A 26,372-nucleotide genomic window follows, 5' to 3' on the forward strand; every position below is an offset into this window, starting at 1 on the left:
CAGTGCAGGTCAATTCCGGCACAACCTACGCCACGTGGAGCCGAATGATGCCACCTACCAGTGCACAGGGGTGTACTGCACAAGAAAAATTTCCAGATCCAGTCTGAATTCTAAGGTAAGTAATCTGCAGCTTGATAGTCTACCAGATAAGGCGTTACCGAAGGTAATTACATTTTTTAGGTTAATTCACAGCCCATCGGAGATCCATGACGGTGTTCTTTTAGATTGTGATTTCACTTAAATTAAGGATTGCTTTGAGAACTATTGACCATCATGTAGGGGTAGTGCTTAATTTGAGCCAGTGGTTGCTAGTAGGGGCTACCAGCACACATTTTTCGGGGGCCGGCACTTATTTTTCCTCCGTAAACATTTCCCGAGTAAGAGAAAGGGAAAAGCATACTAAGGAGAAAGAAGGGGGAAGAGAAAGATGGAAGAAATATCTCAGAAGGAGAAAACAGGAACTTGCAAGAGTGGCATAAGGGGCAGGGAGTGTCTGGTACTGGATTAAAGAAGCATGAGGTGAACTGAAACCTGCACAGCCTTAGTAATGGCCCCACTGACATTTAATAGCACTGACCGTGGTTTACAGAGCACATCATTGGGCAACAGCACTCGTTCTGTTATAAATTAAGCACTGGGAAACAGCTTCTCACTTGGCCAGCCCAAGCAACTTACCTTATTTCCTTTATATAACTGAAGGTGGCAATTGGTTGAGCAGAGCAGCTCTGCTCCTCACTGATCTGTCACAAAGATGTTTGTAAGAGTAGAAGCGGATTAATTGTCACTGAAGAGAGCTTTCATGCCATTCATATCTCATTTACAGCCATGTTTGCATTCGACTAGAAGCTGAGCAAGCTGAGCCGTGCCAGAGGTAAAGAAGTGTTAAACAAGGTTGTGAGAGCGGAGAAGATTGCGAAGTTTCACACATAGTGTGCTTTTTAGCTACTATTATGGGTGCGGAGTATTCTAGAATTCTCTATGTGTAGTCATTGAAGGACAGCTCAATGTTCAGTTTATTGTTGTTTTAGGTCCCTGTTAGGTTGGCTCGTTAATCCAACGGGGGCACAGCTTTGTTTCATATTTATTATGTTAATATACTGAAAGCATCAATAGTTCCAGACCTCAACAAACCAGGTTGGTGGTGTCAAAATGACAAGAAGGTTAGTGGTCTGGGATCGGAATTTGATGATAAAGGATACTATGATTGTTAGAATCCGTGTGTGTTGAACTACATAAGAATCATAGTTTACCAGTATTGATTTACATGACTGTGATGTTAGCTTTATCTCAATGAAAATGGAAAGAGTATTTAAAATGTTAATTTTAACCAGTAGTTCTTCGCTTCTTTCTTGCTTTTTATCGGTAGGAACGCCAACTGAAGAGACATGGCCAGCTCTGTCCACTAACGAAGAGTTTAAGTCATATAAATTTCCTAAGTACCGACCAGAGCCATTAGTGAACCATTCTCCTCGGTAAGGACCATTTTTCATTAATTCCTCTTTATTGCAGCTTTTTCCAGTTATAAAGAGACACCAGTACTGCACAGAAACAAATAATGGTATGCAAGATATTAAAATCCTGATATTTCCCCTGTAAGTTTAAAATTGTCATTGGTCTTTATCCTGCGTTCTTGGAATGTTGCTTCCCCTGATCTGACTATATATATATATCGGTCACCTCTGGGTAGTTCTAGTTAATATTGGGTTTCCATAGAAAATGCTCCTTTTAGCCTAGTTTGCCGCATGAAAAGTTTCGGGTTGGTCCACTAAGCGGGGGCTGAGAAAAAAAAAAGGGGGGTCTCAAAACTCATTTCCCTGCTCGTTTTCCCACCGGAACTTAAGACACAGCTACAGCCTAAACCGCTGAACGTATTCACACCAAATTTGGCAAAAGCTAGATCTAGTGCCAGGAAGAGTGCTTTTTGTGTTTTGGTGTAAATGCGTTCTGTAGTTTTTAAGCAATTAATACCCTAAAAGCCATCCTCCCCCCAGGCCTGGTGGTGGCATCCCAGAGGGACAGAAACTTTTTTTTTTTTTTAAATTGCCGCAAATCTGCTGCATAATGTAAAATAAAAGTGTGGTCTCCTACACTTGTGGTTTTTTTCTCCTTTAATACCCTGGGGTGGGCCAGGCCATGCAACACGCATGCCCCCACCTCTCCAGTCTGATTTCAGCCCTGGGAACCAGTGCTATTTTCAGGGGGAGGGGGGAACGCATCCGCCACCCAGGGCCGTTTTTGACCCTGGGAACCACATCCCCTGGGGCCCGGCTGCTTTGTAAAGGGGAAGGGGCATGCGCCCTCCCCAGACAGATTTCGGCCCTAGGGGACCCCATCCCCTGGGGCACAGGTACATGTGGAAAAGGGAAGGAGGTCTGCGGACCACCTTCCCGGACTGATTTCGGCCCCGGAGACCCCATTCCCCTGGGCCCGCCGCGTGTATTAAGGGGATGGGGGCTGTGTGGCCCTTTTCCTTGAGCCTCCAGAGACTTTGGGGATCCCATCCCACATGGCCGCAAACTCTAGAAAAAGAGGGCAGCTCAGCAGCTATGTCTCTGTGTGCCCACCCTGGGACATAGCAGTTTCCCTGCCTGCACTGGTGCGGGCAGGGAAACCTGTGTTTGCTTCTGCTTAGCAAGTGTATTTTCAAATCTCCAAGCAGAAGCAAACGCCAAGTCCGCCCCCTGTCAATGGGAGCTTGAAAAATGCTCATTGTCTGGGCTGCTGAGAGTGGACTTGAGATCTGTCAAGCAGGCCTGGGTCCAGTGGCCAACCCTCCACCATACACAACCAAAGGCCCTGCACAGTGTGGGGTTGACAGCCTTTACAGAGGAAACTGGTGAATTTCTGTGATTTTTAGAGTTTAAAATGTTACGTTGTTACTCAACATTTTACCTAACTAGAATGTTAGTTTAACCTTTAGCCACTTGAAGGCTCCCGCTGAAATGCGTTGCCATTTTCTGTATTGCACTACAAAGAAAAAGATGGAATATAATACGGTCGTGTTAACCGACCTGGTTGTGCTGCCGGTTTCCTTTAAGCACCCAATGGTATTTGGAGATACTGTGTGGTAAACTGAATCGTCTTTGCTATATTTTTTATATTTGTGTGTGTGTGTGCATATACATACATATATATTCTTCACTAGAAAAGCAGAGGTTAAAGTGACTTTATAGTTAGATGCCAACATGAGAACTATCTGTTAACAAAATTAAAATCCCCTGAAATTCTCAAATTATAGTTTAATGAACTAACTATATCATTCACTACTGATGACCTCACATATTTCATCACTTCTTGACTTGTTAAAATACACCATTGATGACACCTCAAATTAAATTACCCTTGTTAAGGTTATTGATGTTACTCCATAGGCTCTTAAATCATTTACAAAAATTATTTGTTAGTAAATATATATTCATTTATTTATTTAGAGAGTGAATAATTTATCTTAAACAGGAGTTGTTTTGTCAGCGCCTGATTGACAGTTACGTCTGCTGGTGAAATTTCATTGAGAAGTAGAACAAATATATGTTGGAGAACAGGGAACCAATGTGATCCTTTTGGAATCTCACACAAGTGCTTTACTTCCACTTTACTCATTGCTACTTTATGTGAGCAGTCAGTGAAAAAGATTGTAGCCTTTTCATAGAAGCAGGTGATATTCATGTGATAGACTGTTCTGAATCGAGAGTGGTCAACAGCATTGAATTGCTGAATTTTCAGACGGTTTCTGTGATGTAAGATGCTTCATTTGGCTTTGTTTGTTGTAGTAATTTCCTGTTGAGAGAACCCACCTAGAGGAAATGGGGCTTGTTTGCTCAGTCCTATTTAAGGCCTCATTTCATCACACCACATTCAAAGTTAAGCAGCTGCTACAGTTCCCACTTCATTAAGAATTCAGGGTTTATACAAAGATAGACCTTGGAGCAGATGGTGTTTGCCTTTCAGAAGATATTTATAAATGCTCTGGGTGGGCACTTTGACAAAAACGTTTTTTTAAAACCCAGCAGTGCTGATAAATTACATTTTATTACACCAACATAAAACAAATATTTAATTTACTGTCATGTCCTTTAGGCTAGTCCTGTCATGTATACCCCTATTACATTCATTTGTCCCACCCACACGACAATAGCAATTCTAAACAGTAGCTTACCTAGTAGCTTGCTCCTGTCTCTTCGACACCAGGCTCTCAGTACTCTATCATAATCCCTGTACCTGACGTACATAAGCATGTCCTCAAGTACGGCAGAATTATTCTGTTTACGGGTCACCACTTTTTTCATCCTCCGCCAACAGCCAATGTGCATGATTGCACTTGTTTGGAAAAGCATTTGTGATTGTTTTCAAAACATTTATGATTGTTTTAAAAACATATTGATTCTAGAAAAAACCCTGGAGTGACCACTTTAGTATAAAAGACCCTCACTCCCCCCAACAAATTAGAGGAGAATTCGGGGTCCTTCGTTCTCAAACATCAGGTGAGGGGGCTGGTTCTTCCGTAGGGGTTTTTGACTACAGGTACACATAGCCATACACATATACACCTACACATCCAGGCTAGGTACATTAAGGTAAATAACTTAGGACATGCATTTTAGGAATATGCAAGTGCTACTGTTTTTATCTGAACTGCTTATCTTCATCCTATGATAGAAATGTATCTACGATTTACAATATTGGTACTAGCAATCTCTTTTGTATGCTTCTGTCTCCTGATTGTTGCAGCACATATTTTTTACACAAAAGGTTGTCGTTGGACCAATAAATACTTATTGAAATGTCCTAATCAACATCTGTGTATTTTCTGAGAGTAAGCAAGCTCGAGTGTCTGAGCAAAACATACTGTACTGTTTTCCACGATCCCTGAGGAATCGGGGTTGCATTGTTCAGTGGTTGCCAGAAACTACCTATGCCACTGTAGAATACATAGGGGGTGGTAGTGGCACTGTAGAGCTAGCTGGTTTAATGGGTGACATATCCTGTGGGTGTGTCCGAAAGTGGTTCGGACACCAAGCACCCAGTTTAGGTCATCCAAAACGCGCAGTTCCGGGGGGGATTCCTAGGAACTACACGAAATGTCGCCGTCATCATGGGTTTGGTTCTTATATTAACAGTAAAAATCTGAGTAGTTCAGTCGTGCTTTCTCGGAAAGCCCTACTCCTACTTTTCAGAGATGTCTGAAGTGGGGAGGGAAATCTACCTGTGCAGATATACTTTGTGTATTGGCTGATGGTTTATCAAGCTTGTAAGGATAAAAAGTTCCCCACATTATGCAAAATACTTAGTAACTGAAGCTTTTCTTCTCCTGAGAATGACTGAGTCATCGAGTGGTGGTTCAGGGAACAGGGAAGAAGAATTTGCAAACGCTCTTAACATCACAGAGAATTGCAGACATGCAGTAACTACAAAGCTGTTGGAACACAACGTACCTGCAACAGGTGGCTGTGTTACCTTTGTGATTGAGGCACACAAGGTGTTCGGATCAGAGGTATTCTATTCTTGGGTTCAGTTCCCACCTGCAGATCCAGAGACTAAATTGCTCCACACATATATTGTAGTTGAACTACCAGATGAATAAATTCCATACGGAGACATTGAAGTCTTTTTAACTTACCAGCAACACAGAAACTGGTTTAAAGTCGCCCTCCCGCACACAACATCTGTCGTGAGGCTTGGTCTGTTCAGTATAGAAGGAGCGACTTGGCCGGTCTTCACGACATACACTCCACATCCCGACATGGGTAAACTACCAGTGGATGAAGTCCGTGCAATATACAAAGCCATAGTCAGGCTCTACATACACATTATCCAGTTCGTCATGCAAACATTAACAGTTCAACAAGAAATGTTCCAGCTTTTCCAGATCAGACCACACCTACAATTAACCCAGACACTGAAATCAGTAATAAGGACAATTCCTTCCAAACTGGAGCAAATTCTGTTCCAGATAGCACACAAAATAGAACAGCTGGAAGCAGTATTTCCCCATACGGGACCGCAGGAAAAACATAGAATTCTAACTATTTGCTTGCCAATGGGGATGGTGCGCTCGATTGAGGATTCTACCACTTGGAGAACAATCTTTGCTGCAGTTTACCCCAGAGTACACAGTACCCCTTCCTTAGCCGTCGTTCCAGAAGTATTGAAACAGATACAGAATAAGTATGGGTGTACCTGCCATGGACTTGGGAATAAAACTGATGGGTAATTTTGCCCAAGTCTCTGCAATCATGATGAGCAACATAAAGAGGGAGGTAGCAGCAGTGGCCATACGGAGCCGCCAAAGGGAAACAGCTCCTATTAATAGAGGGCGAGAATTACCAAAAATTATCGAAGACACCTATGCTGCATTAGGTAGAGATAATTTGGGAACCAAAGCAGGAAAGCTACAAATGGCGGGAAGTCCCGACAAAGACAACTCTAAGCAAGCACCCGCTTCTTCTAAAAAGAAATGGGAAAACAAAAATTCTAAAAATAACAATTCAGAAAAGAATTCACGATCAAGGTGTGGGTATCTCCAACGGGAGTCCTCTGAAAAGAGGTATAACATTAGGAAACCTGACAGGTATCAGGACACTGATACACTTTCCTTCCAGAGTTCATAAAAAAACTCGGATAGTCACTGGTGATCTGAACAAAAGCAAGAAGATCAACCAAAGACACAAAGGGAAACGCATTCAAATTCAGATTATATTATCAAACAGGCAGAGCAACGTAAAGCAAAACCTCAATTTAAAGAGAAAGTAGCTGGCTTAAAAATTAGACATGCCCAGGTTTCTGAGGACTCAGCTTCTGAACGGGAAATGGGCTATGATGATGCTAGACAGTGCTGCAGAAGTAACAATAGCTCGCCGGAACCTGAAGGATTTTCTGGTGGCAGCAGTATTGAATGAGCACATCACAGTGGAAACACCTGATACTAGAGTTAGTTACCCGCATAGACTGTATGAAATTTCACTACAAATAGAGGGGGACATCTCAAGAAAGGTTAAAGGTCTCTTTTAGGAGAACCTAGCATGTGGATATGACATAGATTTGCTGCCTGAGTTTGTGATGGAATGCCCAAAAGGGTAAAGCTTCATTTTGCCTGCTTTCTCCAACCTCGTTCCAGAATCTTTTAAACATTCATTTGCACAGGAGTGGGCACTAGCTCCAGAATTTACCGAATCATGTGGGGTGGGACGTGGAGTCTACCCACCACGAAATCCCATTAAAATCTACTTCTAATCCACAGACAGAACCCTCTAAAAAACAATGCAAAAAGGCAGGTCAAAGAAATTCTTGATCAACTCGAATACCAAGGTATACTTGAGACTTGCACTTACCCGATGAATAATTCTTTGTTTCCAGTAATGAAACCTGACAATTCATATTGTCTAGTTTTAGATTAACGACATTTGAACACATCCACACAGACATTTGCAGTTCAAAACGCACACAGTGTGGCATTACTGAATAACATTGTGCTGAAAAAAATACAAAACGACATTAGATATCTCGAATGGATTCTTCTGCCAGAATATAGCTCCAGAAAGAAGATATTTGACAGCATTTTCTACACTCGGCACTCAGCTAAATGTTTGCTGTTTGCTTCAGGGTATAAGAATAGCCCATGGCTATTTTCAGGAAGAGTGTCAGAATTATTACAAACATGTGACAAGGAGGCAGTGTCCGATGTAGATGACATCTATCTGACGGACGATGAATTACTGGAACACTTGAGCAGGGTGAACAACATAATTGGGGAATTCGCCAATTTGGGCTACAAATTTAATTTCAAGAAATCTAAAATTGCCCATCTGAATGTCCTGTTTTGGGGATATGAGCCATCAAGTGAAGGCAAGAGCTTGGCAGCCAACTTTTTAGAGAAGTGCGCGCTGCTCCAACCTCCTAAGACTCTCAAAGGTTTGCAATCCATTTTAGCATTCCTAAATTTTGGCAGAACATACATTCTAGATTATTCAGAAAGAGTGAACCCTTTCTACTTAATCAGACCTGATTGCACACCACATCAGTGGACACACAAACGCACAAATACTCTCCGTTCAGTTCAGGCTGACATGATAGCATCTAAACATTTGCACACATGTGTAAATACCACTAACCTGGTGATCCGGGTCATCCCCGGTTTATCAGGGTATACGTACCTCACTTTCAATGAAAGTGAGACAGTTCCACTTGCATACAAATCACATTTATACACAAATGCTGAAATGCTATTTGCGGCAACAGAAAAAATACTGACCGCAGTACAGACTGCTGTAGTGAGAGAGCACTAGCACAGGGGAAACACATTATTGTTGTAACCCTGTTACCAACTTTAGGAGCCGTTACAAAAGCAAGCATTCCTAATGCAAAAGCACTATTTCTGTGATAGATACAATGGGCTAATTCTCTCAGTGCAACAGATGCAGATTACATAAACGATTCTACATTAAATACACAAGCGTCCTGCAGTACGAACAAGAATACGCTCTCCTGAATGAAATATTGCCTCTTGAGAATTATGAATACATCATTTACACTGATGGTCCGCTCATGCAGCCATAGGAAGTAAATAACAGAATAGCGCAGCATGTGCGATAGTGAAGGGACGGTAAGTTCCTTCCCAGCAATAAGACTACGCAATCTCTAGGAGATTGTTCAGCACAGTTGGCACAGCTAAAAGCCCTGATACTGGCACTACAGTATACGGATCGGGAATTCCCCACATTGATAGTGTGCGATTCATTTTACTGTGTGCATTCTTACAATAAATATCTTCGTTACTGGGACCAGAATGGGTATAGAGATTCCATGATTGCACAATTAAACATAAATTGTTATGGGAACAAGTGGCAAAGCTGAAAGCATGCCAGCCATGTGCTCAAGTTATTCACACCTTGAGTCATCAGCGTTTTGGCATACACTTTGAAGTGGATTCACTGGCTGATGAAGCTGCCAAGGCGACAGAGCGATCTGCTGCCTTTGCTGCAATCATTCGTTCTAACACGAAGATAGACGGAGACATACTGATAACTGTCAACGCCTCAAAGAATGGCTCTGCCATTCTGAAGGGCTTTCCACTCAAATATTCCTGTAATTTAGGTGCACAAAACACACTGTATGCTCAAAGTCCAGGAGTGGGGGATAGTGTTATACCAAACATGGATCACAGTTTAGATTTAATATTAGCTGCACACCAGGGTTTGTGCTCTACACACACAGGAGTCACTGCTACAGTTTTTGGTGGCCAAGTTTGTCTAAACAAACAAAGGCTTATGTCTTAAATTGCGACATCTGTCAGCAGATGAAAGGTTCCACTGTAGCACGGCCGCCACAAACACCATTACTCATTTCAGACAGACCTCTCACATGTGTCTATTTGGATCACAGCAGCCCCTTAAATTCAGCCTGGGCTTACAAGTACATTTTAGTGGCAGTAGATTCATGCTCTAGATTTTTTTAGGTTTGGCCTCGGTGCTCGGCTGACGCTAGAACTGTTATAAAGGATTTGCAAGACTTCATTGGGACATACGCAATTGGCACATTACATTCCGACCGTGGCCCTGCGTTTAGCTCTCGGGCTTACAAGGAAGCCATGGAAAGTATGGGCGTGGCCTTGCAGTACTCATCCCTCTTCCATCCCGAGGGAAATTCGGTGGTGGGAAGGAAAAACCGGGACCTAAAGCAATCCTTAACAGAAAGGGTATTGTGTGTGTGGGCAAAGGTTGGGTCAATCACCTATATGGGGTCTAGAGGGCACTGAACAATATGCTAAGAAAATCCCCCCTATGAGATTCTGTTTGGGACTAGAATGTGGGTACCTGACCTTGATTGTGCCAACACAGTGGCGGGTGTAAAACTATTTGAATTGAATGATCGTTTGGCTGTTTTACGGGAACTCAGGACCAGATGTACGACCATTGAGATTTGCGACTCGCAAATTGCGACAAATTGCGACTCGCAAATCACAATGTACAACAGTGTCTCAGACACTGTTTGCGATTCCCAATGGGATCGCAAATTGCATGCCTCATGTATATTAATGAGGCACTCACAATTTGCGACCCCATTGGGAACTGCTGGCCCTCCCAGGTATGGCGGCCTGCTCGGCTCAGCAGACCTCCATGTTTGGGACTGCTTTAAAATAAAGGAAAACAGGATGCATTTGAAAGAAGAATATTTTCGTTTCATTTTCTAAGGGAAGGTAGTGGTCCCTGCGACCACTGCCTGCCCCTAAAAAATATTTTCCCCTGCATTCACAAAGTGTGAATACTTAACCACCCTTCTGAGAAGGGTGTTAAACCACCGACTGTTTTGCGACCGCGAAAGAGTCTTCCATAGGGCTCAGACTCGCTATTGGGAAGGGATGCCCTCTGAACGCCCCCACCTAATTGCGAGTCGCTAATCCCATTTAGCGAGTGGCAAATAAATTGCATCTTACTAAATAGGGTTTGTACATGGCCCATTTGTATTCTGCATGTGCAAACGGGTTGCAAACCCGTTTGCGCATGCAAAATAGGTACATACATCTGACCCTCAATGAATTCCGGGCATTACAAAGCAACATCCAAGTAAAACGCACCACCACTGGAGAAGTGACACCAGTTCCAGCAAGACCTGTCTGGGTTCCAAAGGGTGAGGACCTGGTCCGAGAAAAGATCATGGACAAGAAGTTGTTTGGGCCATTCTACAGAACACCTGTACCTGTCCTGGCAGTTCAAGGAACCAGAACAGTACTTCTCTGCCTCTTGCTTGCAAAAAAGAAAAGGATTTGTCTCCATTGATCTGATCAAACCACACTATGTGGCCAATTCTCAACAGTAGGCCGCGTGGGGTCCTGAGTAGCTGCACATCTCCTCTCGCTACTATACAGGAACTTCAGATGGAAAGACTAATAACGTTCCAAGATTCCTCTGTGGAAGATGCCGGAGTAGCCACTAACGAAGTATGGATTATAGCTGTTGAAACTGAACAACATCCAAATGAAACTGAAACACAAATTTCAATTCAGCCCAAAAATGTTCACAAGTAGCAACTGCCAGTTCTGCAAACACTGCTGAGCTCCCAAAGATAGATCAAACTGTGTCTGGCTACTTCATCAACTTCAATGAATTCTCTTCAGATCCAAGTGAACCTGAGCAAACGCCACCCATTTCCAAGAAAGAACAATTTTGACAATTCAATCGCTGGCTGAAAAAGACTTGCCTTGTGTCCTTTTGGCTGCATCTTTTTTTTTTTTTTTTTTTTTTTGTCCTCATTAGCCCAGGTCAGCGAAAAGGCATAGATAGTAGTCTTCCACTTGTTTGACCTAAGTTGGATCACTCTATGCCTTGCTTCTTCATACTCCGACCATAGGTAGCCTTGTCGAACGATCAGACCCTCTCATCCGCCACCACCAGAATAACCAAGCAATGAATAGTATAGAGGCCTAATCATCGGACAAATATTATGAAATTACGCTACCATTTATCCAATTTTCGAAGGGAACCCAGAACTCATTTCTCCTACACATTAGCACTCTGTCTAGTGTGACTATATATTTAATTGAGGATAGCCATTCAGCTTTATTTGGGGGTATAGTTCTAGTCCATTGTTTACAAATTTCCCTGCGGGCCAATAGTATAAAGTAAAAAATTAGTTTTTTAACATTTTGAGTGAGAGTCATAATTCTCTAGTACCCCAAAAAATACAAGAGGGATGCTTACCTGGAGCAGCACTCCAATTATTAGGCACAATGTATTACTTACATCCCTCCAGAAAGCTTGCAAAGACTGGCATTCCAAGAACAGATGTACATCATTACTTCTTACTTCCCCGCATTTAAGACATTTCGGGGTAGCACCTTTTGAAAATGTTGCCAGTTTATAAGGTGTCCAGTAGCCTCTGTGGATACAAAAGAGATGGTTCCGCCTTAGGTTTGCAGCACGTACTGTGGCGTATAGTATGTTACAAGATACTTGACATAAATTTATCAGCTGCTCTCCCGGCAAGTTCTTTTCCCACAGTGTTGCTGGCAAATTGAATTCCCCATCACTGCTGTCCACCAAACTCCAATACCATCTCGCCACCTCTTTTCGGGTGGTACCTCCAGACATAAAGTTTCAACCAGATTTGATTGTCCCGCACCACTCTCCTCCGCAAGTCTCCAGCTTTTCATTTGGAAATATTTAAGTTTATACAGTCTCCCATCGGTTATCCTTTGGGCCTCCTCCCAGGAGATCAACTCACCTTCCTCCATCAGCTGTCCCCAAGTTTTTATACCCGCCTCTTTCAGAGGACGTACCAGACTGCCACTTACCTATTCTGGGGACGCCCGGGGAGTCCCAAATCGGAGCAAGTTCGCTATAATAACTTGTATTGACTTCTCTCCCGATATTAAACCAAGTTATTGCAAAGCTCTGCAGAGTTTTGAGTCGTACCTTTTTGAAGTAGCGAGGGTCTCCGTATTTTTGTTCAAACCCCTTCTCACTCCCTTGTACCTCAGATAGCATTGCTCTAAACATCTTCCCAGTATCTGAGCTGTCTGGCACACTTAATAAAGATTTCCCTCCTTTTAGCAGGAAAACCCAGGCATGATATGTCAAGTCGGCTAACCGTAGGCCACCTTTATCATATTTCTGTCTAAGTTTTTTCTAGGCGATTCTGCTCCCCTTCGCCGCCCAGATAAAGTTACTAAACTTGGTTTGTTTGTTTTTAAGCCAGCTTTCTTTAAAGGCCATCAGAATGTTTTGAAACAGGAAGGTAAAGTTAGGCAAAATTGCCATTTTAACTAGATTTAGTCTACCATAAATTGTTAGCGGGAGATGGGACCAACCAAGTAAATGTTTTCCTACTGCCTTATTCACCTTTTGATAGTTAACCTCCGGTACTTGTTCTACTTTCTGCACAACTTGGATCCCAAAATACCTCATCTCTTTCTTGACACAATTTAGTCGCGAATTAACATTCAATTCCATCACCACCATCTTGTTCTCATTGATTTCATACCCAGAAAGCTTGCCGAATCGTGTTGCCAGATCATACACTGCTGGTAATGCTGTATTCAGGTCTGAAGTGTACACTACTAGATCATCTGCGTACAGACCTACTTTCTTCACCCTCTCCTGAAACCTAAATGGTTGAATGCCTTCGTGAGCTCTAATCTTTTCTGCCAGTGGCTCAATGTACAAGTTAAAAAGCAGAGGGGATAAAGGACATCCCTGCCTAGTCCCCCTATGAATATCAAAACTACTAGAGGTATTCTCATTCACTACTACTCTAGCTGTAGGGTTCTTATAGATGAGCATTATTGCCCTGCAGTAATTATTCCCCAGATTAGAGAGTTGTAAGATTTCCTGCAGAAAAGACCAGTTCACTCTGTCAAATGCTTTTGTAGCATCTACAGTGATTGCTGCTAAAGGCAATCTAAAAGTAGTTGCAATATCCACTGCACCAATTAGATTGTATGTTAAATCTTTGATTACCCTACCACGCATAAAACCCTTCTGGTCCTCATTTAATAACATGTCCAATACTTCACTCAGCCTATCTGCTAAGTCCTTCAAAGATTTTATAGTCTGAGTTCAGTAATGAGATAGGTCTACAAGAATTCCAGCAATTTGCTGGTTTGTCTGGTTTGAGGATCAGGGTAATAATTGCGTCATTCCAAGATTTTGGGATTTCCTTACCATCCTCAAAGATCTCTTTAAATAATCTACTCATTACCGGGACTAAACAACACTCTAGCTTTTTATATATCTCAGCAGCGATACCATCTGGCCCTGCAGCTTTATTTATTTTCCCTGCTTTAATGGCCTTCCTTATTTCAGAGTCTGACATAGGACCATTTAGATTTTCCCTTTGTATCTCAGAGAGCCTACGAGGAACGTCTAGACCTAACCATTCTTTCACATTCTCTCCCTTTGTAACGAGATTTTCAGAGTACACTGTTTCAAAGTGACTTACTAAGGTTTCTTCGATCCCCTCCCTTGTTCTAACTAGAGGTACTGGCCCGTTCGATTTTAATTCTTTTATAAAGTTCCTTGCCTGGTAGTTTTTTATCTTCCAGGCAAGTAGCTTACCACAGCCTTCTCCATAATTAAGATGCGCCAGTCTACTTGCCTTCCATCTCTCCTGTACTCTTCCTTCCAGGATGCCTTTTAACTCTACTTTCAAGGCTTCAATAGCGTCCACCTCATTTCCCTCAATCCTTTCCTGGATTTGTATCTGATGTTCTAATATTTTGATCTTCTCTTCAATGGAAGCGATTTCCGCCTTTCGTTGTTTATATTTATAGGTCTGAATATACATCATTCTCCCTCTTAAAAAGGTTTATAGGCATCCCATACTACACCTAATGGGGCACTATCTAGGTTCTGTTAAAAAAACCGCTGGGAATCTGTCACTAGTTCTTCCATTCTCTCTTAATCAGACAATATGGCACAGTCTAGGGTCCATCTTTATTGGCATACAGTATTTATTAATGCCAAACGTAGGATCACAGCTGAGTGATCTGATAAGTGAGATCCTACGTGACTTACATCCCTTACCTGTTCTTTTATACCTTGATCTATTAGAAAAAAATCTATTCTCGACTGATGCCTGTATTTCTTGTTGCTAAACGTGAAACTCTTTAACACACCCATCCTTTCGCGCCAGATATCACACCAGCCTAGGTGTTTAATAGCATTTATAATTAAAGAGCGCGTTTTATTGTGAGTTACAGCTCTGCATTTAGTGGAGCGATCTAGAATCTCATCTAGTACCACATTAAAATCTCCTGCCATTATGACGGGGTCCGGAAAATCTAAGAGTTCTGACAGAAGGTTACTAAATGGATTAGGATCATCTAGATTTGGTCCATAGTAACCAACTACTGTAAAAATCTGGTTATGGCATCTCATTTTAACTATTACCCACCTACCTAGTTTATCAACTCTGCTGCCCTCAATGATTATTTGGGGGTTAGTTTTAACAAGAACTGCCACTCCTCTTATAGTTAATTGATGGTCTGTACATACCACCTTCTGGACCCATCGTCTGGATTTAAAGATCTCCATAGTTTCCTTATTTGTTAAATGTGTCTCTTGCAAGATTATAATCTGAGCAGAGGCATCTTTTATGTACTGTAGAACTCTTTCCCTTCTCTGCTTCAGTCTAAGGCCGTTAACATTCCAAGACAGTACCTCTATTTGGACCTCCCTAGTGGTACTCCTTGTCTAATCCTCGCACCCACCACTCTCCTATGGTCAGCATTGTAGGGCATTAGAAGAGGACAAATATATATATATTTTTTTCTCCCTTTGCTCCCTCACCCTTAACTGTGTCCCCCCCCCCCCTTTCCCACCCTTGAGAAAAAAAACTTTCCTTTATTCTTCGTAGCCTGCGCCTGAGGAGACTTCCTGGGGTTTGAGATCTATCAAACTAACATTTCTCAGTGCATACAAAAATATATATATGCATTCACTCTGCCCGACGTGTTTCAGGGAACTCCATATCTAAAAACAACGTGCCGGACTGCAACTCAGCCTACTGAAGGCTATGGACAATGAATGCACAATTATGTAAGAACACTCGACCTCACTTGTAGGCAAAGAAATGTTAATTTGCATCATTAAGGACCAAAAGTCCCACTAATCATTGCGAGTGGTGCACTTAGCACACGCCCCTCTGGAGGCTTGTTAAAATAAAAGGTCAAGTAATGTTAATCAAGCACAACAAGTGATTTTTACAGCAGCCCATGAGGAAGGGGGTGGTTTCCCCTGAAACGCGTCGGGCAGAGTGAATGCAGAGAAGCGGAAAGGCATGTTTAAACTAAGTTGGAAGCCTGGACAGGCGGAGAACTGTCGTGTGCCTCTTAAAATGCTTCGGGCACTTTGTTGATATATATATATATATATTCACCATCCCGTCGCCTCCACCTCGTTCGGGAATAACAACCAGCCAGGGTAAGTAGTATATATATATATATATCTATATCTATCAATTCCTCAGACCTCCACGGAGCGTGGCGAAAGAAGAGACGGACCCCACGGCTTCAGGCAAGATGTTTTTTATTTTTTACCTTTCAATCGACGCGTATCGAGTACTCTTGTTCACACACCTGATTAACGTGTCAGCTTGCTTTTTTAATGCGGTTTCCCTGACCCCTCCTATGGGCCACACCTCGTAGCGTGTATCACATGACCTGGTTCATGGACATAGAAACGATACATAATACATATGGGATTCAGGAAACGACATGTCGCATTTTCCCTAATTTACAAGCTTGCCTGTAAAATATATACATCTCATAAAACAAATCACATTGTTATTACTACGTATAATAGTCCCATAATTTCATAGTATTATAAAATCACATTGAAAAGTATTTTAATAATTGCACTAATTTCATTTTAACAAATATCCTTACTGCATAAATGAAGATACCAATGGTACATAAAGTGACTAGTGCAACTTATTAAAAAAAAAAATACTGGTTTGATAAATGTTGTACCGATTGTGAACCATTGATTCACGAGAAAGCCAGTATAAATGTGGTGAAGAACCACCGTGTTTACCCACGAACTCCTGTCCTACATATTTATTCAAAATTTAAATGTAGTAAATTCTGTATTTCATAAATATTAAGACCTATTTACAATTTACATACTAAAACCAAGTATACGTGCTATCTATATCTATCTTTAACTAATCAATCAATCATATCATTTGTAAAGTGCACTAACCCGTGAGGGTCTCAAGGCGCGCTGGGGTGGGGAATGCTGCTACTGCTCGAAAAGCCAGGTCTTGAGGAGTTTTCTGAAGGTCAGCAGGTCTTGGGTCTGCCGTAGGTGGATGGGGAGGGTGTTCCGGTCTTGGTGGCAAGGTGGGAGAACTATGTGCCACCGGAGGTCGCTCTTCGGAAGCGGGGGACTGTGGCGAGGTCGGCGGAGCGGAGCTGGCGGGTGGGGTTGTAGACGTTGAGTCGTCTGAGGTACGTTGGTCTGGTGTTGTGGAGTGCCTTGTGTGCATGGGTGAGGAGCTTGAAGGTTATCCTCTTGTTGACCAGGAGCCAGTGCAGGTCTCTCAGGTGGGGTGTGATGTGGCTGCGGCGAGGGATGTCGAGGATCAGGTGTGCAGAGGCGTTCTGGATGCATTGGAGCCATCTCAGGGGTTTGGCCGAGGCTCCTGCGTAGAGGGCGTTTCCATAGTCCAACCTGCTGCTGACGAGGGCCTGGGTGACCGTTCTGCTCGTTCCAGTGGGGATCCACTAAGAGTAAATAACCCCACCTGTGACCACAAATAAAGTAAAAAGTGGTTAGAAAGGGCTAACTACAACCTAATCCACTATTGACACATCAACAAAGGGAGTTAGAGACTATATTATACCAGAGGTAACCAATTCTCTACCTCCTATTTTGCATTCGGATCTGATAATAACTCCAGGAGCGCTTCGGCTTCATCTACATTTTGAAAGTTCTGCATTTCATTGTTGTGCATAACCCTCAAACTAGCAGGGAATCTTAATTGTGCCGTCGCGCCACACTTCCTAAAAGGCTCAATCAACTTCCCAAATTCCCATTGTTTGCTGGCCGTTATCTGGGAGACATCAGATCTAATATCAAAAACCAACCTATCTACTGATAGGCTTTTCTGCTTTAAAGCTTTTGAAAGTATCTCTTCCTTTATTTTGTAGGTGAGAAAGTTTATTAAATTTCTCCTAGGCTTGGATTTCTTTGCAATGGGCCTGAAGGGGTCTCTATGGACTCTTTGAATGTCTTTAATCAGCTCTTCTTCCGAAAAATCTACGTGTACACCTTGTTTAATTATTCGTGCCACAAAAGCCTTTTTATCTTCTCCTTCAGATCCTCTTAACACACGAAGATTGTTTCTTCTCTGGTTATTTTTCCCATTGATTCTTTTTTTTCTTTTAGCATAGCCTCATTCCCTTTTAGAATTGGAATCTGCTTTGAATTTTTCCTCTAGGTCTCTCACTGCACATTCAATCTGCAAAGTCCTAGCCGTAAAATCGTCCAGTTTTTTTCCAGGCTATCGCAAGATGATCTAATCTCTTTTTGATTTATTTCAGAAGTCTCAAATCTATTTCTCACCTCCAGCATTAGTATTTGGATCAGATCTGAAACTGTGATTGTACTTGCGGTTGCGTCTGTTCTTGAGGGTTATTTTTAGATTGAGTACTAGCCATGTCACCCAAAAGGCCCACATTAACACCAGACTGTACTTCTGATGTGATATTACTATTTAGTGCCTCTAATTGAGAGAGTTGCGTACTCATGTTGTCGGGGGGAGAGGCTCCTGCGTCTATCTGTGTTACTATTTGTTTTGTTGGAGGAACTAGTAGTAAAGGCTCCCCACTTTCCGTGGTCTCACTAAGTACCCGAAATCTATTAGGGCTCAAAATTGTCTTGTCTGCTCCCAGATTTACCCAGTTTAATGTGGGGATTCTCAATTCCACTACCTTGGGCGCTATTTTAAAGTATGTCCTAAAAGAGGGTGTGATTTTGGCTTTAGAACGCAGATCTTTTTCTCCCTCTTGGTCCCTTCTTTTTCGGAGTCACCCACTCCCCGTCTGTATCACGAAAACTGGAGGGACCCGACTCAGTAATTCCCTTACAGGCTTTGCTTAGAACACTTTGAGCAGGATTTGCCTTATTTCTTGCCTCCAGACTTCTCAAATTAAAGGCACAGGGCAGAGCAACTTTCTTTTTTTGTTATTTAAATTCACCCTGTTCTGCCACCCTGGAATCACTAAACCCTTGACTACGAAACCTCGGTTTCTTCTCAGAAGGCACAATATTTATATCAGCAGAGCTCGTAATCACAGTAACACTATTAGCGCTCGTACTCTTCTTAGTAGTTTTCCTACCTTAGGCGTTTTGCTGAAGAAAAAACTCCCAGCCTCCACCACAATCAAAGCCTTTTGCTTCGATTCCAACGGAGCTCTGCTGGGACTCGTGGTGCTTGTTCTGGCTCTGCCCAAGCCAATCCAGGAGCCTCCACGAGAACGCTGCTTAAATGCCTTCCTGCCTCTGCAATGCTCTCGTGCAGCGCAGGACCAGCAGGACTCTCGGACAGTCAACCTCGGGGGCTCCACGATGCCACGAAACTCCTCCCTCCTCCAGAGGTCTAACCCTCAACCACAGCGACGAAAGAGTGAGAGGGAACACGGAGACTCAGCAATTGGAGATGGCTGCGGCAGCAGCGAAATTATGGTAATCCTCGCTAACTTTCATTATCTAACAAAAAGCCATCAATATCTGCTCATTTTATAAAAAACTGACATATTCCATATCGGTCATGGTCACTCTTCCATATTTGTGTGAAAAGGAGCCACTGAGAATATAACGGGCTCTTCGTTGCCTCTCACCCTCGGGAACCTCCGCGACCGAGTTTGGCTGCATCTTTGGTTTGCATTAGGGATCCTGTTAATCTGGATTGGCATAGTAACGGTCTTTTTCCAACTACTGAGTGGACATTACCTCCCACAACGTTCTGCAGTCGAACCTGTGAACTTGGTCTTAAAACCTTGAAACCCCATACGCCAGCACTGTCATCAGAGAGACCTGTCCCTAGTGAACATTTCAGCAGTTCCAGTACCGGAAGGTATTGTTTGGGATAGGGTTTCATATGATGTATTTTGTCCCGGGGCGTAGCCTGCAGGGGCAGCATGGCGGACGCGCATTGACTTCGCTGTGCCACATATCCCCTTATTCCGACAAATTTCTCAGTTTCAGGGTTTTCTTTAGACAAAGAGCCGTGACTGTCCGGCGGGACCCCAGGCATCTGCAGTAGCATAGACGATGCTGGAATTGCTCCTGTGTGAGTGCCGGAGCAAAGAGGCAGGCTCAGGCGGGGCGTGTGCTGCCGAGGCTGGGCTTGCAGAGAAAATTAGTGTGGAGCTGCGACTGTGTGGAAAGTTCAAGACTGAAGCACAAGTTGCTCTGCTGGGTGTCGGGGCAGGGCACACAAGAAGCAACGTGCAACGACACCAGACGGAGCAAGAGGCAGGCGGTGCTAGTGCTGAGGAGCCCGGATGCAGACCCAGGTGCGACAAGGATTCAGGCCTGCCTGCTCGAGTGGGGGGAAAAAAGTGAAAGCCGCCTGAGCATATGCGGCCTATCATGTGAGGAGTGACTGCGGCCGCCACCGGTAAGCCCTGTGGCATAGTCGCTCACCGGAGCATAACGACAGGCTTGGCAGCGCGGGCATGGCCTAGGTCAGGCCCACCGTGAGATCAGCACACAGTTGCAGCCGGTGTGCATGAGGAACCTGGGGCAGCAGGGGAGCCCTCCTAGGGGGCATATGTGAAGATCAGTGCATAGCCGACTCCTACACACAGTTGCATGCATGGGTCATGGCGCACTCCAATTTTTACATAATGTAGTGCATGTCGGACCACACTATAATTACCTGGAATGTACGGGGTCTTCGTACACCATCCCGCAGGTATGCGGTCTATTTTGATCTTAAAAGACACAATGTGCGCATCGCACTCTTACAAGAGACCTATTTAAATGGGGTGGAAACTGCTAAACTGCAACGTAAATGGAGGGGTAAAGTACATGGTTCTGATTATTGTTTATTTGCAGAAGGGGCCTTGGTCTGGGTCCGTCCAAGCACATCTTTTGCAATGGACAAGATTATTGCAGATTAATAGGGCAAATATGTGCTCCTGAAGGGCAAGCTGGATGGGCGCTATATTCTGTTAGGTACTGTGTACACTTCCAATATAGAGCAAGGCCTATTTCTCGGACTATTGGCCCCATTGTTGATGAAATGGTGTGATATACCATGGTTGATTAGGGGAGATTTTAATAGTGTAATGGATACAAGTTTGGATAGATCCTTCCCTCCTCTCAGAGGCACGACTGCTACAGCCAATTCCGCTGTATTGAATGGGTGGGCACATGTGTGGGACCAGGTTGATGTTTGGAAGCATTGTAACCCCGGCGAGAGGGTGTATTCATTTTATTCACTGCCCTACGATTTACACGTCCGATTGGATAGATTTTTCTGCTCTATTTCCCTTCGTAATGGGCTCAGATTATCGGGGACGCACACACTCCGATCACAACCCACACTATGTCACACTGGTGTGAGAAAATGGAATACCTAATATCCCTACATGGCGGTTACAGCCCACAATGCTAGAGGAACCAGTCTTTCGAGAATCGGTGTAGGAAGCTATAAGCAAGTATTTCACACACAACACAGACTGTGCTTCGTCCGCTATGGTGGAGTGGGCAGTCATGAAAGTTACGATCCCTGGGAAGTGTTTTGGACTGGGTTGCGGCCTGTGGAGACAGATAGTTGGACCTACTCTCAGTGGAGAGATAGCGGTTGGCACTAGAATCACAAGTGATTGAAAATGCTTCAGATTCTGCCCCCTTGTTAGAGGTGCGTAGGAAGCACATGGAACTCTTTAAGTGTCAGCAATGTCTAAAGTTCGCAGCACATTCAGCGTCGGCACATGCTAAAATGGATCGATCAGGGCCCCTATTAGCCTGCTTGGTCAAGCAGGAACAATTGGTCGGACTCATCATAGCTCTTCGGTCTTTGGGAGGGGACATTTAAATATACCCAACATGAAATACATAGCGAATTGACCTCACATTTTACTTAACTACACAGATCTGCTTTGAACATCCCTGAGACTGAGATCCACACTTTTCTAGATGGTCTCCTCTTCCCTATTATTACACCCGACCAGCGCTAGGTGCTGGATGCCCCGCTTACACTGAAGGAGGTGATGGGCACAATGCGTGCCTTCCCATCTGGCAAGGGGCCTGGCCCTAATGATTTCCCCCATGAATTCTTTAAAACTTATGCTGATCTTTTTAGCCTGCAACTACTTAAGGTATATACGGAAGCACTAGAAGATATCTCTCTCCCAGCCTCTCTGACTGAAGCCACCCTGATCACACTTGCCAAACCGGGTAGGGATCCCACGCACACAAGCACTTATCAACCCCTAGTGCTGTTAAATGGGGCTTTTAAAATATTAGCAGGGGTCCTAGCAGACAGATTGGCGCCCATCACCCCGAATTTGGTCCACCAGGACCAGAACGGTTTGTGCCAGCTCGGAGCACATCTCTTAATATACGAAGGCTTGTTTGGGTAATGCGAAGTGTTGCAACGGATTGGCCAACAGCAGCATGCTTGGTGTTGGACCTAGAGAAAGCCTTTGATACATTTGAATGGCCTTATATGTTTGAGGTGTTGTGATGATTTGGATTCGGGCCATATTTCTTTAGTTTAGTCCAGTTATTGTATGGATCACCTGCGGTCTGTGTTCGTTTGGGAACCGTATTTTCTAGACCCATACCAATAGGGAGGGGAACCAAGCAGGAGTGTCTCCTTTCTCCATTGATCTTTTCCTTAGCTATTGAGCCTTTGGCAATAGGGTTGCATCAATCCGCAGCCCATTTGGGAATACAGTTCAGGGAGGAGAAGCACGCTATTTCGCTATACGCAGACAACATATTGCTTTATGGTAAAGATCTGCAGGCGATACCGCAGACCATTCCGGACACGCTTAAACTATTTGCTTCACTGTCGGGACTAGGGGTGAACTGGGGTAAATCCTGTTTGTTCCCCTTTACTCCTGGGTCAGACGCCCCTCATATGGTGGTGGACAGGCATTGTTGGCCTGGCAACCGGTTATGTTCCGTTATTTAGGTATACGAATATACCTCAATGATCAGGATCTTCTAGATGGCAATCTATCCAGGGTGGTAACAGCTTTAAAATCCCAAATTGAATTTTGGAAAATGCTTAACCTGTCAGTTGCTGGCAGGGTGGAGCTTTTAAAAATGCTGATGCTGCCTCGCCTGCTTTAATACTTTGCTAACTTCCCGATATATTTACCTGCATCCTTTTTCTCATTACTGCAGGGATTAATAAGAGACCTTATATGGAGCAAATCGCGATGTAGGGTGGCGTTAGCAAAATTATACTTGCCTCAGTCTCAGGGTGGGGTGACTCTACCCAACATGGAACATTACTATTAGGTGTCCCAGATCCTTTGGGTGGTGAAATGGGTGGCAGAACTACACTTTGCAGACACAGCGGAACATGGGCAACAGTATACTTTGGATAGAATTCTTTATATCTGTCATCCATGCACTGGATCACACACATTGCTTCCCCTTTTGGTACAGATAGCTCAGAAATGCTTTCATAGGGCTTTACTCCTCACTGGGCATGTTATACCATACACACTTGCTATTCCATTATTAGGTATGCCGAAAGGTAGGGGGCGAGTTAGAGCGACTTACCTCACTGACTGGCATGGTGCAGATATACACACAATGGGAGACCTATACAGGGAGGGTGTGATGAAGCATTTTCTCTCCCTGTCTGAAAAGAGGGTGTCCCTCCTGAACAATTCTTGAACCATGCCTCCTGGTTTACAACTTTGGGGAAACATCTTACAAGAACCCCCCCACACATCTCCTAATGCAATACGTACACGTGATGGGCACGGGGCGACATCTCATAAAATGGTGTGCAGAATCAATTCACTATGGTGGATTTAGTGCTATTGCGTAATAAAGGGAAGCCGGATATGGCAAGACCATGCACACCCACAGAAAGGACCATGTTGGAGAGCCCCAGACAGATCCCCAGGAATGCTCAATTTCGGGTGATCCAATTCTATATTCTCCATAGAGCGTATCTATCCCTTGATAAAATGAACAGATATTTTAATAGAACAGACGAATGCTGCCCTCGTTGCAAATTGGCAGATGCTGATCTCCTACATATGTTATGGTCATGTCCCAAAATTATTGGCATGGTGTGATCCGATCTCTGTCTACTAGCACAGACAGAGCATTGCCAAATACATGCGAAGCATGCATAACCAGGATTTTCCCAAGTAGTAAGAAACATAAACCCTCCTCTAGATTTTTAGATCTGGGATTCGTGGTGGCTAAAAGACTTTTCTCATGGATACATCTGCCTGTGGATTCCTCACCTTATGAATATCCCCTGTGCCAGCATTCCGCAGAAATTTTTCCTAGCTCTCCGCGCCGACGAGGTCGTCACAGTGCCATGGCTCCGCATGCGACTCCACATGACGTCACCAAAGCCATTAGAAGACCACGTCGGCGTGATGTCAGTTCCCTTTTTAGGTCGAGCTGGTACAGCTGGAGACCTAATGTTGCCTGTCACGAGGGAAGGAGGACAAGAGGGTGTTACGAGCATTTTCCCTGGATTTGTGTGCGCGAACGCGCACGTTCCGTCCTGCGCCGCGCACTTCCCTCCCATACTCCCAGCCAGTCAGCCTAACGCGCATGCATGCACACACACACGCGCGCACACGCACTTACACAGAAACGCAGGCAGGCAACCCCATCCCCCCCCACAGTCACACACACACACACATACACACAGACTCCGAGACACATACACACACACACACGCTCACACACATACACAGCCCGCCGCCACGCGCGCGCGCACACACATGCCCCCCGCCCTCGCAGCCCAGCAAAACACAAAGCGAAGCCCCACTCACCGGCTTCCTTGGTGCAGCGGCTCTCACCAGCAGCAGGACTCTTCCTCCCTTCTTCGGCACCGGGGCGCAGGGTAGGCTCCTGCCTGCTCCGGTGCTCCAAACAATCGCGGCTCTTCCGTGGGAGGCGGGGTAGGCTCCCGCCCTCCTACTTCCTGTTTCCGGTTGTCCCGCCCGGCCTGCCTGACTTCCTGGTCGCAGGCCGGCGGCGCGAGCTTTTTTATTTATTTATTTATTTATGTATGCATTTTTATATAGCGCGGACTTACAAAAGAGCAGATTACAAAAGCATACATTACGTTACATAAGGTAATAGTGACATTTGTGAGCAAACAAAATACATGAGGTAGTAAAAATTGTGAGCAACCAAAAATACATGAGGTAGTAAAGGTAATAGTGACAATTGTGAGCAAACAAAATACATGAGGTAGTAAAAATTGTGAGCAGCCAAAAATACATGAGGTAGTAAAAAGTGCACAGGAGGAAAAAGTGACAAGTGTCAACAAGTGACAACTGCAGCACGCGCTCTCGCGAAGATTTCCCTGCCCTCGCAGTTGTTGTAAGGTAAGAGAAAACTGCAACGAATGCTTCACTTGGCTCCCTAATGCTTCTAAGCACTGTTCTGTTTTTGTGAAATACATTGTCTGGAAGGACGTTGTCTTTCCTCACAGAATCAATCTGTGCAACCATTCAACAACAACTGGTTCAAATATACGCTATCAATGTTTCAAGCTTTATTGCAAATGTCACAAAAAAATGTTAATATTTCACTTCTGTTCTTGGATTTTCGTCACAATAAAATACACTGAACATAATTTCACAAAAGTTCTTTAGAAAAGTTTACGCTATTGCCATTATAAATTACAATAACTTTTATTTAAGTATTAGTTATTTAAAAAAATTAAACGCCATTGTTATTTGTAATATCAATACATCTAAGTCATGTAAATACAAAACATATTGCATTACAAATGCTATAGGTATCACATTTGCGAAAGTTATAACTATTAGCATTGTAAATGACAAAGCTATTAATTTAGCTATTTAAAAAAAAAAACATAAATAAAAACTTTGCCATTTACAATACCAATAGCTCAAACTTTCCTAATGCGAGACCTATTGCATTGCAAATGCTTGTTTCTGCTGTCGGCGCTAATGGATTTTCTGGGACTCTCCATACTTTCTGCTTGAAACTTTGTTTCTTGTGTGTTACTGATTGTGATTTTGCTGTGTCTGTTCAGAGGAAGTCTGGTTTCAAGCCCTGTAAGGAATGCGGAGGTCATATGTCGATCACTGACCTGCATGATGACTGTCTTTGGTGTTTATCATCAGATCACGACGTCGAGGGCTGTTCTTCCTGCAGGAAAATGAACCCGAAGGCAGTGAAGGAAAGAGAAGCCAAACTTTACATGTCTAAAGTAAGAAAGGAGTAAAGGGGTCGAAAGGGATCGAAGTCGAGGTCGTCGACTTCGCATGACTCGAAGAGAAGACACAAGAAGAAGAGACCTGGGTCTCAACGCCGTTCATCGAAGCCTCGAGCTTCCAAATCACCTTCTCCGGCTCCTCGGTGTCGTGTTCAGGACTTTCTCACCTTCACCATCTGAGTCTCCTTAGGCTACTCCGGACCGTTCACCTTATATGGGTACTCTGACGCAGACTCCGACGTCGGGAGGCTCTCTGGCTCCGGATGGTTCATCGAATCCGCTTGATGAGACGCCTGCTGCTCCTGTGGCTCAGCCTGTGACCCCAGTTGTTCCGACTCCGGATGTTCCTCTTACAGAAGTCGAACCGGCGCAGTATCCTTCGCTACCGCTTCCGGGTTCGTATCCATCAAAAATTTTTAATGCGATGTGTGCCGTGTTTGCCAGGGCCCCATGCCCCTCTG

General features: G+C 43.9%; 1 protein-coding gene across 5 annotated transcripts in view; it reads left to right on the forward strand.

Annotated features, from left to right (window-relative positions):
* Positions 1-26,372, forward strand: part of LOC144782165 (cyclin-dependent kinase 17-like) — a 588,354-nt gene that overhangs the window by 472,216 nt on the left and 89,766 nt on the right. For all 5 annotated transcript variants that reach the window (XM_078661374.1, XM_078661372.1, XM_078661371.1 and 2 more), the window contains one exon: positions 1,367-1,472. In XM_078661374.1, coding sequence (XP_078517500.1) covers positions 1,367-1,472 — 106 coding nt within the window. The remainder of the gene's footprint in view (positions 1-1,366; positions 1,473-26,372) is intronic.

Source organism: Lissotriton helveticus, chromosome 9, assembly GCF_964261635.1.
Source record: "Lissotriton helveticus chromosome 9, aLisHel1.1, whole genome shotgun sequence".
NCBI classification, from domain to species: domain Eukaryota; kingdom Metazoa; phylum Chordata; class Amphibia; order Caudata; family Salamandridae; genus Lissotriton; species Lissotriton helveticus.